Raw genomic sequence first — 16,132 nt, forward strand, 5'->3', positions numbered from 1 at the left:
AGAGTCAATAGGGTTATTGGTCTACTAATACTTGTTTGAAAGTAGTTAACTAGTGTTGTAACACACCTGTCAAGCCAGGCTAGCAGGTTTTTGGCAGCTCCTATGAGATCTACCACTGAGGTGAGAAAGTCATTGGGCAGGCGTCGAGAGGCCCGTCCGTCGTAATGCCCGCCCCTGCGTCGGCCCAAGATGAAGTTCTGTAGGTTTTTTGCTGAGGCGTTGAGCTTATGTGAAAGGGTCCGCAGATTCTCTGTTTCCAGCCCATAGTTCTGAAAGAAATAAAAAAAAATTAAAAATAAATTAAATATGCAGGGACAATATTTCAAGGTGAACTGTAAAGATAAAGCTTCCTAAGCAAATTGCTTTATGGTCTTTCATACTTTACAATGCCTATATCACAGGATATAGGTCAGGGGTGTCCAATGTTATAGACAAAGGGCCTGTGTGGCTGCAGGTTTTCATTCAAGTCAAGCATGAACATATCTAATTTTACTTACTTAATCAATTGGTCAGTCTTGAAACAACAGATTATGTGAGCTTCTGCTTTGTAGTAATGAAACCTGCAGCCACACTGGGTCTTTCAGGGTAAGACTGGGTACCACTGATATAGCTGTATGAAGTAGATCACTTAGAAATATGCTACTTCAGACCAAGGCCCAATCCCATTTCTCCCCTTGCCCCTACCACTTAGTCCTTAGCCCTCTGTTTTGCACATTCACATCTAGGGTTAGGGTGTCCCAATTTTTGTTGAGATAGAGGGGTAGGTCGAAGTATTTGGGTTACATGGCCCTCGAAAACCCATAAAATGTAAACCCATAAATGTAAGTATTTTCTCTGTAAAAAAATTACGATAACTATGTATTATTATTCCTTCATAACAAGCATAGTCCAACAGTACTGACACCTGAAGCGCTAGAATGTAACTGCTGCACCATTTAAGGTGGAACAGGAAAATTTGAACAAGAAGCTGGGAAACAGCTTTGTTTCACCAAAGAATTAGTGGTTGGCTGTAATATATAATGGTCTTATACCTCCTCTTTGAAAGCACATTACCCTAAATGTAAATAAAGCACAGCAGTGAAGAGCTGAACTTTTCCTTTCTCTGAAGTCGGGCAGGGTTGCCTACACAGCACTGCTAGTAGCCTGTTAATGAAGCAATGTTGTTTTTTTTTTTTTTGTTTTTTTTTAGGGTTGCCCTATTTCATAGTGCAAGATTTCAACCACTACCGCTTGTAATTCAGTTCCAAAGGGTTAGGATTGAGTCCGTGTCTTCAACATTTGAGCATGGGCTGGACTTCTGCAGGCTTCTGCTTTATGCCAGCCTTGCACCAAATGCATGCATGCACGTGGGAGGGAGGGTGGGATGGAGAGAGAGAGAGAGAGAGAGAGAGAGAGAGAGAGAGAGAGAGAGAGAGAGAGAGAGAGAGAGAGAGAGAGAGAGAGAGAATGTATGTGTGACTGCCTGAAATCTCTGTAAAAATGGCCAATCTGCTCCACTTTAATACAATATTCATAATAACATAAAATGTAAACTGACTGCTTTAATATTTCAGGTTCACTGAGTGTAACACTGATGTCAGGAAAGGTACAGAGGACTTTAAGAACAGCATTACTGAAGAATCATCAATGTTTTTATTTTCCTTTTTTCTTTTTGCTTCCTGTTGCACTGTTTTTATTGTTTAGTTCATAATATCCAATTAACAATGCTGAATCGCTGCCTGTTGTGTTGATGTGTAAATCCTTATATCAAATTTAAAAAGTAACTGCACATTTTACAGGTTAATTAAAAGACTCTGGGTAATGATCTGCAAGAGTATACAGTTCTACAGTGAACTGGGCTAAGCTTCAGATTTTTGCTCAGTCAACGTCTTCCCATCTGTACCACTATACAGTGGAAGGAAAAGTGTTTATCTGCTTCTAAGTTTCCACCAGGTGATGAATAATCTCAAAAAAGATTTTTTTTGCAAAATCATAGTCTGTGACTAAAAACCGTGACACTGTCTTTAGGTGTGAGAGGGTGTACGACTTTAGTCTTTCAAACATCTTTCAAAGTCTTTTCAAAGGCTTCTAGTGTATGGTTAACATTAGCTAGATGGCCAGACTTGCTTTTGATGAACAGCGATAGGTCTCAGGATTGGGTGGTGGTGGATTACTAAAACTTTGCCTTGGGAAATGAAAGGTAGAACTGGACTCTTTAAGATGTTAGATTGGAAGGAGGAGCTTCAGGCATGATCATCTAACCAAAATTTAATTATTTTATAACTGCATTTTGAGGTATACTCTTAAAACCAATGGTGCCAGAAAAGGATTCCTTGAAATGATTCTTTAGAGGATCATTTTTTGTTACTTAACAAACTTTTCTGGAGTTCTTTTCGCACACAAGAAAATGAATTGGTAAAAAAAAATCCTGAAAGAATGTTCCCAAACTTGATCCACATATTTTTATTTTGTATCTGTTTGTATTTGCTCAGTGACATTCAACTAATATAGCATATCAAACAAACAAACAATTCACTCATGTGTATCTATTCATCTACAGGCTAAAATAATGTACATAATATGTATCAGTAGAACCACTGAATGGAGCTGTAAAACTGAAACAGACTATTCGACCTTGTGATAGGTGTTAGGTGGAGGCATGCTGTTCTCATCACAAAGCTTGCAGTATTTAGTCCTCAGTGTCTGTACAGCTCATTAATCAGAGCAGCCTTCATTAAGGGTTATCAGACTGTAATGAAAGACACCAAGATAGCGCCACTATCAGCAGCAGGTCAACTCAGAGCCAATGTCACACACACTTTTCGAGACTGTTTGTTAGACTTGGTATGCCATAGCACTATAGTGTCACTGGCTTAGTCATTTCACTTTATTGTTGATAAGCAGAATTCAGAATAATTACAGATATAGACAGGCAAGGTGCTGTTGTTCTAAGATAAGAAAGCCACATTTATTCACAGTATCTCTGGCATTCATATATGACATGATATACTGAACGAATTAAAGTCTTCTTTTGGATCTCACACTGGTTACAGTCTGCTATGTCACCTGCTGTCCTTTGTTGTAGATCTAATAGGCCATTTAGTTTATTTAGGGCATTTTTCTGTTGCACAAAGAAACAGAACCTTTGGCATTAGAAAACTGGAACTTGGCTTTTTCCAGTGGTCATTGGTCCAGTACTGAAGGTTCCAGGTTTATGTTTTTTGGTACCTGGTTATGACAAGTACAAACAGGACCCTAATGGTACTTAAGGGGTTAAAGTATTGGCCTAGGTCAAACAATATATGGCACTATTCTGTGCTCACATACTCAAACTCACACATAAAATACACAGAATCATGTGTAGAGTCAAGCAAACCTTGTTTTTTCACCCTTGACAGTGTGAATTGAGACATTCGCTATCTTACTTATAGCTAGTTGTGATACTACATAAGTTGTGCTAACATGTTACTACACATAGATACAGTTTGTTTCCTAATGTACAGAATCGTGTATCAAGCAAAGGCTGTATTTTTATTTGTTGAGTGAAAAATGTTTGAAAAATAGTTCTTCAGAGGAGGCTAGCACAAATGCTAATTGCAATACCTTCCTTACTAGCTCATGATACTTCAGCAAACTCATTATAAAGTTTTAAAATTCTTAAAAATAATAATCAACACAAACATTCCAGTACACTTACTGGTCATATAATAGTGCTTAACTACTATTTTTAACTCAGAGTAATGAATTCATTAAATTGTCTTGGGCTGCAAGTATTGGCAAATACATTAGAGAACACCCTTGAGTAACCATAGGGACTTTAACCCCTTAGTAACCACAGGGAATGCAAACTAAGGGAGCTTTCCTCAGGTTATAGAAGTGTGCAATAAAACATTTGGCTTGGTTAGCGGTTAAAGCAGCTTATATTAACCAGTGGTATGGACACTGCCCTTGGAGGAACTTATCATTAAGTGGTTCAAGAATGTGACAGCTACAACTGGCTTCTGGGATCAACACAATCTCAGTATGCTCATCTAAGATCAAGTTCATATAATATTTGCCATTAGGTCAGATGAGTAAAATTGATTCCAAATCAACATCCTTACTGTAAGATGTCTGATTAAATAAAGGTCTCTCTGAACAGCGTTCAGAGAGAAAAAACCCTTCTACTTCACCAAGCCAATGTCTACATCAAACAGAATGAAGACCGCCTGATGTATACCTGTTCACCAAATGTTGACAAGGACCAACTAGTGCCAAAGAAGCTGCTGCAGGTGAAGTCTCTACAGCACCTTTTCAGTAATTTTAATGCAGGCTCCAGAATTATTCATTATTTCTTAAAAAGCCACAGTCCATGGCATATGGAGCAAATACAAGAGTTTGCCCTATCAATATCATACTTTTCCTCACTGTTGATATTATGTTCCCCATTCTTACACTTATCGAGGGTAGTCTGGTCAACAAAAGAGACGGTGTTGTATGTGTAGTAAATTGCAGGGAATCCAAGGAACCAGGGGCCAGATTCACAAAAGTGTCTTAAGAAGAAAAATCTTCTTAAAAGTTCATTCTTATGAAAAAAGTTATGAACAACTGTTATTCTACTTGCAATTTTTTCAACTCTTTTTCTAAGAATGATTTTAAGAATAAGTGGTATTCTCGACAACATTATGTTCTTAAATGTTTTCTTAACTTTACGACAGTCTCACACTTGTCTTAGTACTAGGTTGTAAGATTGGACAAGATTTGATCTGAATCACTTATCAAACACTGACTGCCTCTGTTGCTCTTGCCCATCATCATCTCTTGCTTTTCACCATTACCCCACAATCACCATATGTTCCAAGTTTTGGAAATGGTGCAATAAACATGACTTATCACCATCCTCTCCAGGGCACACTATTGACTTAACACTTCATCTACACAATACAACTCATGATTTTCTAAGTTTATCACAAGTAATTGAGCTCAAATGGCTGACAGAGTCATAAAAGCAATTTGTAAACTCATAGATTGGATATAGCACCAGCAAGTACATTGTCTAATATCATTTAAAACAATAGTCCATGCTAGTAAACAATGCACCAATAGTAAATGTATCAGAGACTTCAATTTCTGTATCATAACTCTAGTAACTTGTTGTAACATTAAGCCAATATCTAATGCAATGTCAGTCATTGGACCATCCTTGGATATCTATAATGTATATGCATATTGTTCACATGATAAATTCACCAGCTGCTGATGACCCTCCGAATGCAAACAAGTAGTTTTGATTTGGTGATGTGACAGTTTCTCGCATTATTCATATTCGAATTTCCACACCACTCCCTTGATGCTATTGTTTTTGAAGTGAATTGGGACAGTAGACAAAGCTGGCAAGTACTTAAAAATGTTGGTGGAAATGGGACCTGGCTGCTTCGTACAGGATTTGAGGGCATAGAAAGCAGTGTTGCAGGTCCTTCCTCTGTGGGGTTTTTCTTTTACGTAAGATAACACAAATTCCCCTGGTTTTCAGAGAGCTTTGATAACACATTCTGTGTCTAGCGCCTCCAAAACCTTGGCATGACGCTAGAGTGAAGGGATCAGAACTACAGGTGAGGTGCAAACTCAGCTGGTACCTTCTGATATAAAGCCACACATGAATTTCAAAATATTTATCCAAGCACTTTCTTGCTGAAAATCACTTAGATTTTACTTAGATTTTGGTTTCAGTGAAAAGGTGCAAAGGGTGTGTTTAAGTACATTTAGCAACAATAGGCTAAATATCATGCAAGGCTGTCAAATTCAGTAAAACACCTTTACACAGAACAGACTTACTCAAACAAATGTTTGAGTTATCTTCCTCAGTTGTGGCAGTCTTGGTACACAAACTCAAATAGACACCTCTGTGACTGTGGTTTAAGTTACTTCAGATTTAAGGTTTTCAGAATAAATAACAGCACATAACCTAGGCTACTGTTTGGGGTCATTCTCACATTGAGAGGACAGCTCTGCTGGTGAGGTACATTAGAAAGAGCTTGAAAGTCTTTTTAGTTTGTATTCGTGTGTGGACGAGTATGTGTGTGTGTGTGTGTGTGTGTGTGTGTGTGTGTGTGTGTGTGTGTGTGTGTGTGTGTGTGTGTGCGGCAGGGGTTGAACATCACACAGGCACACTGAGCCACACTGCACTCCACTGCCCATGACATCTCCAGTCATGTCCTCCTGGACAGGAACTGATGTCTGCTGACACTCGCCTTGATCTAGCCAGATCTATTTCTGATCGTCTGCTAACTCTTGTGCTACACCACTCACCCATATTCACTCACAAACAGTCAGAGACCACCCTTTATTTATTTAGTCTCCAGTCAAAACAGCCATTATGTATTTAATTTGACAGAAAATTAAACAGAATCCAGAACAACTCCATGTAGAATGAATTCTCTCAGTATTCAGGGTGTCCATTCTTTGCCTTTATTGCAATGTGGTAGGAGACTCTTTTCAGGAGACATGCTTTCAAATTTTCGATTAAATCTGCAGGAATATTTTTCCACACCTTCAAACTTTAATCTTATAAATTGGTTGCGCTTTTTGTGTTTCAAGATCCAAGTAATCCCAAACATAATAAAATAACTCCATCAAATTCAATAATAAAACACCTTCTTTTCTATTTACAAACACAAATGTAGTATGGATTAAAGGTTTCCTTGCACTCAATGAATCCACTTAATGCCCACAGTTAATTCACCCATTGCCCACTCTCAATTAATCCACCCAATGCAATGATGGCTTAATTAAGACAATTAATTACTTCGCTTTTTAAAGTAATCAATTATCATGAGTTTTGGCATTAAAATTAAGTCAAATAGATTCTGATACCTCTCTGACAGAAATTAATGTTCAACTTAAGCCTTTAAATTAGCAATTAGCAAAGAAATATTCCAATCAACAATGCCATCCATTTGACACCAACAACACTTCCTATCATGTTATCTGCTTGGATCATCTCCCCTTGTTTTAGAAAAATCATTTTAAACACAATACAGTACAGCAGAGTTTAAACAAAAGACTTGTGAAATGCTTCATCTCTATGCAACACTTTACTGCCAGGTTCAACGCCATCCAATCAGATTATGGAAATATGCTTTTCAAACTGTAAACCAGCTTCCCTGTCTAACTTCACCAACCTAGCTAACCACTCCCAAAATCCAGACACAGATAGATAGCTGGCAGCAGTAAACAGCTAAAAATCATGCAAGGCAGTCAAATCCAGTAAAAACACCTTTACAAAGAAGAGACCTACTATATGAACCAATGTTTAAGTCAGCTTCCTCAGTCATGACAGCTGTAGGCTGTCTGGCAACACAAACTCAACTAGCTAGCTAGCTACCTGAGATATTTACATTTACACCATTTGGCAGATGCTCATATCCAGAGCGACTTACAAATTGATCTTTTATTTTTTACACAGCTGGGAAAAGGTAGCGTTAGGAGTCTTGCCCAAGGACTCTTATTGGTAAAGTGTAGGGTCTTTGCCCGAGCAGTGGATTGAACCCCAGTCTACAGTATATGAGGCAGAGGTGTTAGCCACTACACTACACTAACAATCAACAAGGTACGTCTGTGACAGAATGCTTTTAAATGACCTAAAGATTTAACTGAAAAAATAAGCCGACTGGAGTGAAAAAATAAAACTACTTGTTGGGGTATAACTCTTCTTTCGGCTGCTCCCTTTAGGGGTCGCCACAGCGGATCATCTGCCTCCATCTTGCCCTATCCATTGCCTCCTCTACTTTCACACCAATGTTGGGGTATAACAAAATTGAAAAAAAAAAAAAACATCTATTTACTGAATTAAAAGGAAATTAACCTATTGATACATACAGGGTGGTAGAAAAAAGAGGCGGACAGTTTAAATGTGTAGCAGAAAAAATGTCAATAGACCTCTATACTCATGTTGTCATTCTATATTCAGTGCTATGTTCTTATGCCCATATTAGGAACTCTGGGTCTAAGCTCCATTTTTCTATGGCCAATGAATAGGGTTTTCGAAAAATTGCCTCTATAAACAATGTGTTAAATAAACAAGTTCAGAACCCGATATATTTTGTTCTGTGAACATTCTTCTCTCTAATACCACTGGATCCTCGAATTACAAGGTCTTTCATGAGTTGAAATATGAATATTGCTACATGTGAGCTAAAGCTACTGTGCACTAACTTCTTGTCATTATACTGACAATCTCCTTAAGCAGGTTTCTGGAACTAAACATTTCCATGTACAGACTGAGGGCAGATGAAAAGAAGTCAGAACAAAATCAACAGGGTATCCTGTAGTTCTCTGTTCTTCATCTGATGCTCACTGAAATAAGATAGATATTCCCTTTTAGCTTGATTTGAAAAGATCTATAAATGTACCCGCACTCAGGCTAATCCAGTAAAAACTCATCTTAATATCACTGCTGATTCACTGATGAACTGATTAGGCTATCAGAATATTAAAATTATTATTTTAAAGCTTGTAACATTTTTCTGAGGACATTTTCTCAGGACATTTGCCAGCTTTTTGTTGTTTGCTGTTTGACTTGTCCTGTTCCACCTTAAATGGTGCCGTTTCATATTCTGAACTGCTGCGCTATTTAAGGTGGAACAGGAAAATTTGAACAAGCAGCCAGTGAAAAAGAAGCTGACTACAACTTCATGGAGGGTTGAAAGGTATGATATGAGGAGGTTTCTCTATTTCCACTTAAAAGTTGAGTAACATTAACTTATTTTTGCTGTTTCACAGAACCGACAGGTCAGTATTTTGTCTCTTTTGCTAATATTTGTGATAGCTAGTCACAACTTCTGTACCATTTAAGGTGGAATGGGAAAGTTCAAACAAGAAGCTGGCTGAAAAGGAAGCATAATTCAGCCTTGTAGTTTTAGCCTAACAAAATATTATACCTAGAGGTTTTATTTATGGGTATACCTGTAAATATGTGCTACAGTAGAACATTTTGAAAAGACAGCACTTGTCAGAGCACCGCCTTAGTCCACCTTAGTTTCATGTTGTTTAGTGACATCAAATAGAGGTGCAGTAGCTTTAGCTTGAATGTAGTAATATTAGTATTATAACTTTTTAATGACCTGTGTCAGGTTCTGAACATTTGTATTTAACACTGGGTGCGATAGAGGCAATAAAGAAATTTAGCTTAGACCCGGCGTTCCTAATATGGGCATAATGCGCACACTAAAGACTGATGCACTGTTAACTGAACTTGAAGGTTAAAGGCGAGGTTAAAGTTTTTTAACGGTTTAATACGTACTAGAGGTTTCACATAGATTTTATTACGAAATGGTTTACATTTACTACATTAAATTACAGAAACGGAGCTCTGAAGACGAAGACACTAAAGCTCACCAACCGATCTTAAGAAGAAATTTCTTCTTAAAATCAGCTTATGCAGTTCTGACAAAGATTCAGACATTCACCAATGTTTTCTTATTTGGGGTTTGTTCTTAGGTAAGAACAGAACCTATGCACACCCAAGAGCACAAAGGTGCTAACAGTTCTGCTGTTTGAGAATATGTCATGAACTTTTTCTTAGGACCTTTCTCGAGAACAACTTGGGAGGAATATTGGTGAAGGAGGCCCACTGTTTGTTTAAAACTATGTATCTTTGCACTGAGGGATTGTAATTATAAAGTACCATATAACATTAAAATAATTCCAAATAAACATAAATATAGTAAAACTTAACAAGAATATCTTTTTTTAATTAATATATTGTGAGCTAGTTTAAGGAACAAATTTCCAACCATCACATGGATTTGCTAAATTCCATAATAAGCACAGTTAATTCGACATAATGAAATACTAAACCAGGTGTTAGATGATAATTACATCAGGAGATGTTTATATATGTGTACAGCCATAGGCAATAGTTTGTAAGCACCCCTGAGCACCTGTTTTATTGATTTTCTAAGTGAAAATAAGTTAAGACATCCTCTACAGCAGGGGGGTGTCCAATCCTATCCACAAAGGAACATTGTGACTGAGGGTTTTCATTCCAACAAAGCACACATAATAAGTTATTTGAAGTTATTTGATTTTATCTAGTGGGTGTGTTAACTTATTTTCAGTTAGAAAATCAACAACACATAATATGTAGCTTTTGTAAAAAAGCACTTTACACAACCACTTCTGACAACAATTTCCCATTGCTTGCAATATACACTCATTATTTCCTCAAACCTGCCAGCAAAACCTAATAACAATTTACATTCAACTGCATTACGTTTCATCATTATGGAAATAGAGGGGAGTGTATTACAGCTATTGTTGTATATTAATGAATACTCTCTAATTTGAGATTCTAATTTAATATTCACAATAAATATTTCAGCATTCATTCATTGCCAGCACAGATGCACAAAATATCAGCAAAACATTTTCCTAATGAGTATTAGAGGACAGGGTATCACAAAAGGAGGCAGCCTATTGAACAAAACAATGGAGATACACTGCTGCTGTTGGTGCAGTGTAGGGGGGGACTTTGTTTCATGGGCATAATTGGGTCGGGTTCTGTTTGTTTGTTTATTTATTTATTTCCCTCCTGTGTTTAACTGGTTTTGCAGTCCTAGCAAATGTCTGTGTGTATGTGTTTATTCAGCTGTTTGTAGGACCCAGTGCTTTTATTTATTTATTTATTTAAAGAAGACACAGGTTACCCTTTTTTCAACTTAACAATCGAAAGAAGCCTATGTACAAAAAACATCCTAATTCAGCCTTTGCATGGTTTGTTTACCCTGTCATTTACCCCTTTGGATATTGATTTTGTATGCTAATGACCATGTCTCTCACTAACTGTCACAGCACAGGGGTCAGAGTAAGGGGAGAGGACATTGCGGTGGTGAGGAGCTGAACAATGCTGCAGCATAGCATAGTGAGACCATACATATTTGAATTATTAAGTTTGTTTATGCTGAGAATCAGATACAGTCACAAAATCTCACAAAAAATAATAACCTGAGGTAAGGTTTGGTAACATAAGCCCTGTGAAATTAGCAGCATCTCATGTATAACCATTTATTTTTACATTTTTTATGTTGTATACATCCTAAATTGAAAAGAACACAAACACTATTTATGTTAGCTCATGGATATCTGACTCAATGTGACATGGCAATGCAAGCCCAATCTACATCAGTTGTCCTACAGTGTGTGCTTTACAAATGAATAACTGAACATGTGTACTGTGCTATGCAGATTTATATTATACCTACTTTTTCTCTTACTTTCTGACTACACCAATGAATACAACTAACATACCGTATGTGTGAAGGGACACCAAAAATGCAGTTTGCTATATTTCCTCTTGTTTTCACTAAAAAATGACATGGTCAATAGAGCTCAAAGATTTCAGCGATTAAGGTTAAGGTATGCCTAGTGATTGGTATAACAAAGCAACACTTTTGCTACAGTCATATAGACGTCAACTAAAATAATGCCTGGAATGCAAAATTCTGTGTTTGTTTAAATGTGTATGCATACAGTCTTATTGTGTTAAACCCAGAGAGCTTGCCAACTATCAGGGTCGAATCAAAGCCCATGCTTATGAGCATATCCACATAAAAGTAATCAATAATTAGCACAACACTGCTCAGAGAAATTCCATTAGCCATTTCAAGAACACCCCGAACCCTGAGTTCCCCTCATCATCTAAGACTTGGTTGCTTTGTTGCTATGGTGACCATGCACCCAGTATGGACATTATAATCTTTATAATATTATGTATTCTCATAACTTCATTCAAAATCTTTCTTTACCTTTCTTTACTGATGTAACAAATCTTTGTCTCTCTGAAACTTTCTAGGTTGCATTTTTCAACCTCTGTGCCACATCTGGGACATAGGCCCAATGTTTCTCTATATGTCTATTTCTAAGCACAGTGAAGTCATTGTCTATGGTGACTGACAAGATTGCATTTTTATCTTTGCAATATAAGTTTATCATTCAACCACTCCTCTACAGAGTCAATTACAAAACCGATAGCCCAAAATCTACTCTACCTTACCTACTAAATATGATGATTATTCTCAAGCCCAGTGTTGAGTGTAGTGTGAAATGTGGAAATCAGTAAAGGTTAAATCTAAAGGGCAGCTGGTGTTTTCAAATGGAGAATAAAAAAAAGTTACAAAGTATTTGATGAGAAGGCTACAGTTTACTGGTGAACGCCACACAAGAGCTGGAAGTGCTTTTGATATGCATTACCCCTACATTTAGAGCGGCTCGACTTGTATGATATAGCCGAGACAGAAGAGACACTGATGTGGGGTAAAGCAGCTTAGTGGATGAACAATTATGTAATTAACACTAAACCACTCTTTTCTCCATGCAGTCATAGACTCATAGGCTGGACAGATATTATGTGCCCCAGCTAGACTGTGCACATCTAAGAGAGCCTATACACTGAGCCCACTTCTCTCTGTTGTGTGTGTATCTGGAGCCAGACGTCGCATGGGCGCATTCATTCTAGTGCCGAATCGGAGGGGGCTCAGGAGGTTTTTGAGTGGAGCGGAACGTGATGTACAGAGCGGTCGCTAATCCACCAGCCGTGTGTGAAGCTGAGATAACGGGTATTTTCTCCATCATCACCACCGCCCACACACACACACACACACACACACACACATACACGCACGCACACATAGGCCGGAGTGGAGAGTCAGCAGCTGCCCCCTGACTAATGCAAGGCACTTCCAGCACGGAGGCACTACAATAGCGATTCCCTCGGCCAGCCGTGGCCTCCAGGGTCCGCCTGTGTAGGGCGGAGCGCTGAAAGCACTCTCTAATGCTCCCTAATGCTCTAATCCCCCTGCATGGCCGCCATGGCCCCTTACGCCTTTTTATGGCTACTGCATGGTGGGCTCTCCAGATGCTGCCAGCTTTCTGGGGCTGATTTCCAAGAGGAATTAAATAAGGATGAGCATTGTTTTCCAATATATGGATATCTAAACTCATCTCAGCATTCATTTGCTTACTCAGGTATTACTTTTGTATGTACAGTGCCCTCCACATATATTGGCACCCCTAGTAAACAGCAAAACAGTCTGTAAAAAACAAAAAAAAACATTGGGCCTCATTCATTATATGTTCTTAAGGCAAAATTTCTTCTTCAAACCCACTTAAGCAGTTTTCATGAAGATTCTGACATTCACCAATGTTTTCTTATTTGGGATTTGTTCTTAGGTAAGAACAGAATCTGCACACACTCAAGAGAACAAAAGTGTGAACAGTTCTGTGATTTAAGAACATGTCATGAATCTGACGTAGACTTTTTCTTAGGATCTTTCTCAAGAACAAATTTAAGAAAAATTTAGGAAGATATTAGTGAAAGAGGCTGTGGCATGTGTCCATCCCCTAGGCCCTGACAGGATGACAGTTGTTGGCACCTAGTCATTTAATACTTTGTGTAGCCTCCCTTTTGCCAAGACATAAAAGTTCTGAGTCTTCTCCCATAATGCTTACTGGGACTGAAGAACACATGGCAAGGGGCGGTCATGGTAAAACCCAGATTCTCTTATCAGTTAATTATTTTTGTGTTGATTTAGAGGTGTGTTTTGAGTCATTGTCCTGCTGGAAGATCCAGCTACAGCGCATGCTGAACAACAATGTGAATGTTCTTTGCCATTAGAAAAACAAATGTTTTTGAATATAATAGGATAAACAGTAAATGATGGTTTTACAGCAGGCTTTACTTATATTTGTGAGGGGTGTGAATATATGTGGAGGGCAATGTACATGTATATATGCAGATTAACCTCAAAATCAATGTGCCAACCAATGCCATCCATATCAGGACAACTCTTTATTTACTTCATGTTAGCTAGTCTCTTTAAAAATATGTTAAATATTCACATTGTGCCAACCAGCCTAGTTATGCCCCACTGAAGACAAAAGGTGATATTTTCGGTTAATCAGTAAAAGAAATCAGTAGGATATAATGTTTCTGAAAAGACACACAGTGGAAAACACTGTATTTACTAATTTATGAATGATTTATGTGTAATGCCTACTCCAAACAACCTATTTTATAAAAGAAATGAAAACTCTCAAAGTGGAATATAAAGCATTTTGCAATGAAATCTTTCAAACAATCTTTCAAATAACTTTCTGAGCTATATTTTCTGAGCTATTATTATTCTAAGAACCAGTTAGAATAATAATAAAAAGAGTTCTCAGATATTCATAATACATGTGGTTGCCATAAATGATAAGTACACAAGAAGAACATATATTAGTACATCTTTACAAGCAACAGATTTCAATAGTATAAAACAACATTGTAAATATGTTGTCTCACAAAGAAGCAGCTATTCTGATCATGTATTAAGAGTCATAAGAGTCTGCACTTTCTCATTTCTTTTAGAAGTGTGGCATGTGGTAGACAAAGCCAATTAAAATGAAATGATGTAGCACTTCTACTATTGTAATGGTATTATTGGTTGATGCTTATTTGCAGCCAAATGGCCCTGTGAAATTGCAGCTATTTATCTAATAGTTCTCACACTCTGTATGTACTGGAAGATTAATGGTGAAGACGGGACAAATATCCATGAGCAAAATATAGGATGTAATAGGTTCCATTTAATCTTCTCTGTGGCAGAAAATAACCTTGATACTTTTATTTTAGAAACACCATAACTATGTGATCATTTTACTCATGTACACATTACATCTACACTCTTTTGCACTGTTTTCCCACCTTTTGAACCTATATTGCCATTTTTTCATAAATATGTCTGTATAGACCATTGTGGAGGTCTGTATGTGGCTTTCTATATTGAGTCAAAGTTGGAGCTGCTTGGATTGCAAATTGCTTAAAATGCATATGTTTAATAATTTCCCAATCCAACAATGAAAAGTCTTGGCTTGTCTTTGATTAATGGCAATAAAAGCATTACCTCAAATTAGTGTGCACACATGTCCTCTCTTGCTATATGCTATTCACCTTGCATTATACTGTGGCCTGTGTCTTTCCTGTTTGTATGACTGCATCTGTGTCTAGCATTCTCTCTCTCTCTCTCTCTCTCTCTCTCTCTCTCTCTCTCTCTTCTGCAACTGGCTTCAGTCATTACTCATTTTTGCCAGCTTGCCAAAGTGACGCAATGCAAATGTTCGTGCCACCCGTGGCTTTCCACAAGGGCCAGTGCAGATGGATTAAAGAACTAAACTTGTGGACAAGATGGATGTTCAAAAAAGAGAGAGCATGAATATATATGTTTTCCAAACACTGTACTGTGGCCAACAAGTACCAATGCAAATTAAAAAATCAACTGCAAATGCAGAAAACATTTTCATCAAAATGACATGTTGCATTTTACAAAATAAGAAAGGAAAAAAGTGGCTGCAACTTTGTAGATTTGTAGAAAAAAACAAATCAACATGATTACACCGGTGCACGTATACAGGAAGAACATGCAACTTCAGAAATTCAGAGTCACTTTGTAAACTGTAGCTCAGGTGTTCTCCTGTTGATGAAAGTGTTTTCTGAATTTGTGTCACGTTTCTGAGTTTGCAGTGCATTACTGTGCATTGGGTTTTGTTGATCACTGTACAGAAGTTTGAGGCAGCCATGGAAATTATTTTAAGCTATTTACTTTGGCAATAGGGCTAAAACAATTATTCAACATTATTGATAATGTAAATAATAAAAAAATCAACATAAATTCTAATTTTATTTTCATGTTCAAAGTGACATTTACCCTAGACCAAGTTAATGGCTTAACCTGAAACAGGCTGCAACTCGCTTACGGTGTCATAAATTGCAACAAAATCTTGGTGCATTTTCAGAAAATGAAGGAAAAACTAGTCACAAGCACCATTTGCAAGTCTGACTTTCAATGGATGCACAACACGACATTCCACCACTGAAAAAGAAAACATGCTGTTGTCCATTTTAAATAAACAAACTGGTAAGTAAATGGTACATACTTAAATTGATGGTTCTGCAAGGGTTCTTAATAAAGAAAATAGTTTCATATAAAATTCTTTGCACTGTGAAAGGGGTTTTCAAAAAGGTTAAATAAAGAACCATCTGCAGGACATTCTCCATCCATCTGATGATTTCACGATTCAAAAACATTTTGATATTAGAAAGGGTTCTTTCAGTGTTCATGGTTCTACACAGAACATT

General features: G+C 37.4%; 1 protein-coding gene across 2 annotated transcripts in view; it reads right to left on the reverse strand.

Annotated features, from left to right (window-relative positions):
- LOC108430901 (connector enhancer of kinase suppressor of ras 2-like) overlaps nucleotides 1-16,132 on the reverse strand; it is a 132,592-nt gene that overhangs the window by 77,287 nt on the left and 39,173 nt on the right. For both annotated transcript variants that reach the window (XM_017703718.2, XM_037540708.1), the window contains exon 3: nucleotides 67-269. In XM_017703718.2, the coding sequence (XP_017559207.1) occupies nucleotides 67-269 (203 nt within the window). The remainder of the gene's footprint in view (nucleotides 1-66; nucleotides 270-16,132) is intronic.

Source organism: Pygocentrus nattereri, chromosome 8 (genome assembly GCF_015220715.1).
Source record: "Pygocentrus nattereri isolate fPygNat1 chromosome 8, fPygNat1.pri, whole genome shotgun sequence".
Classification (NCBI taxonomy): Eukaryota; Metazoa; Chordata; class Actinopteri; order Characiformes; family Serrasalmidae; genus Pygocentrus; species Pygocentrus nattereri.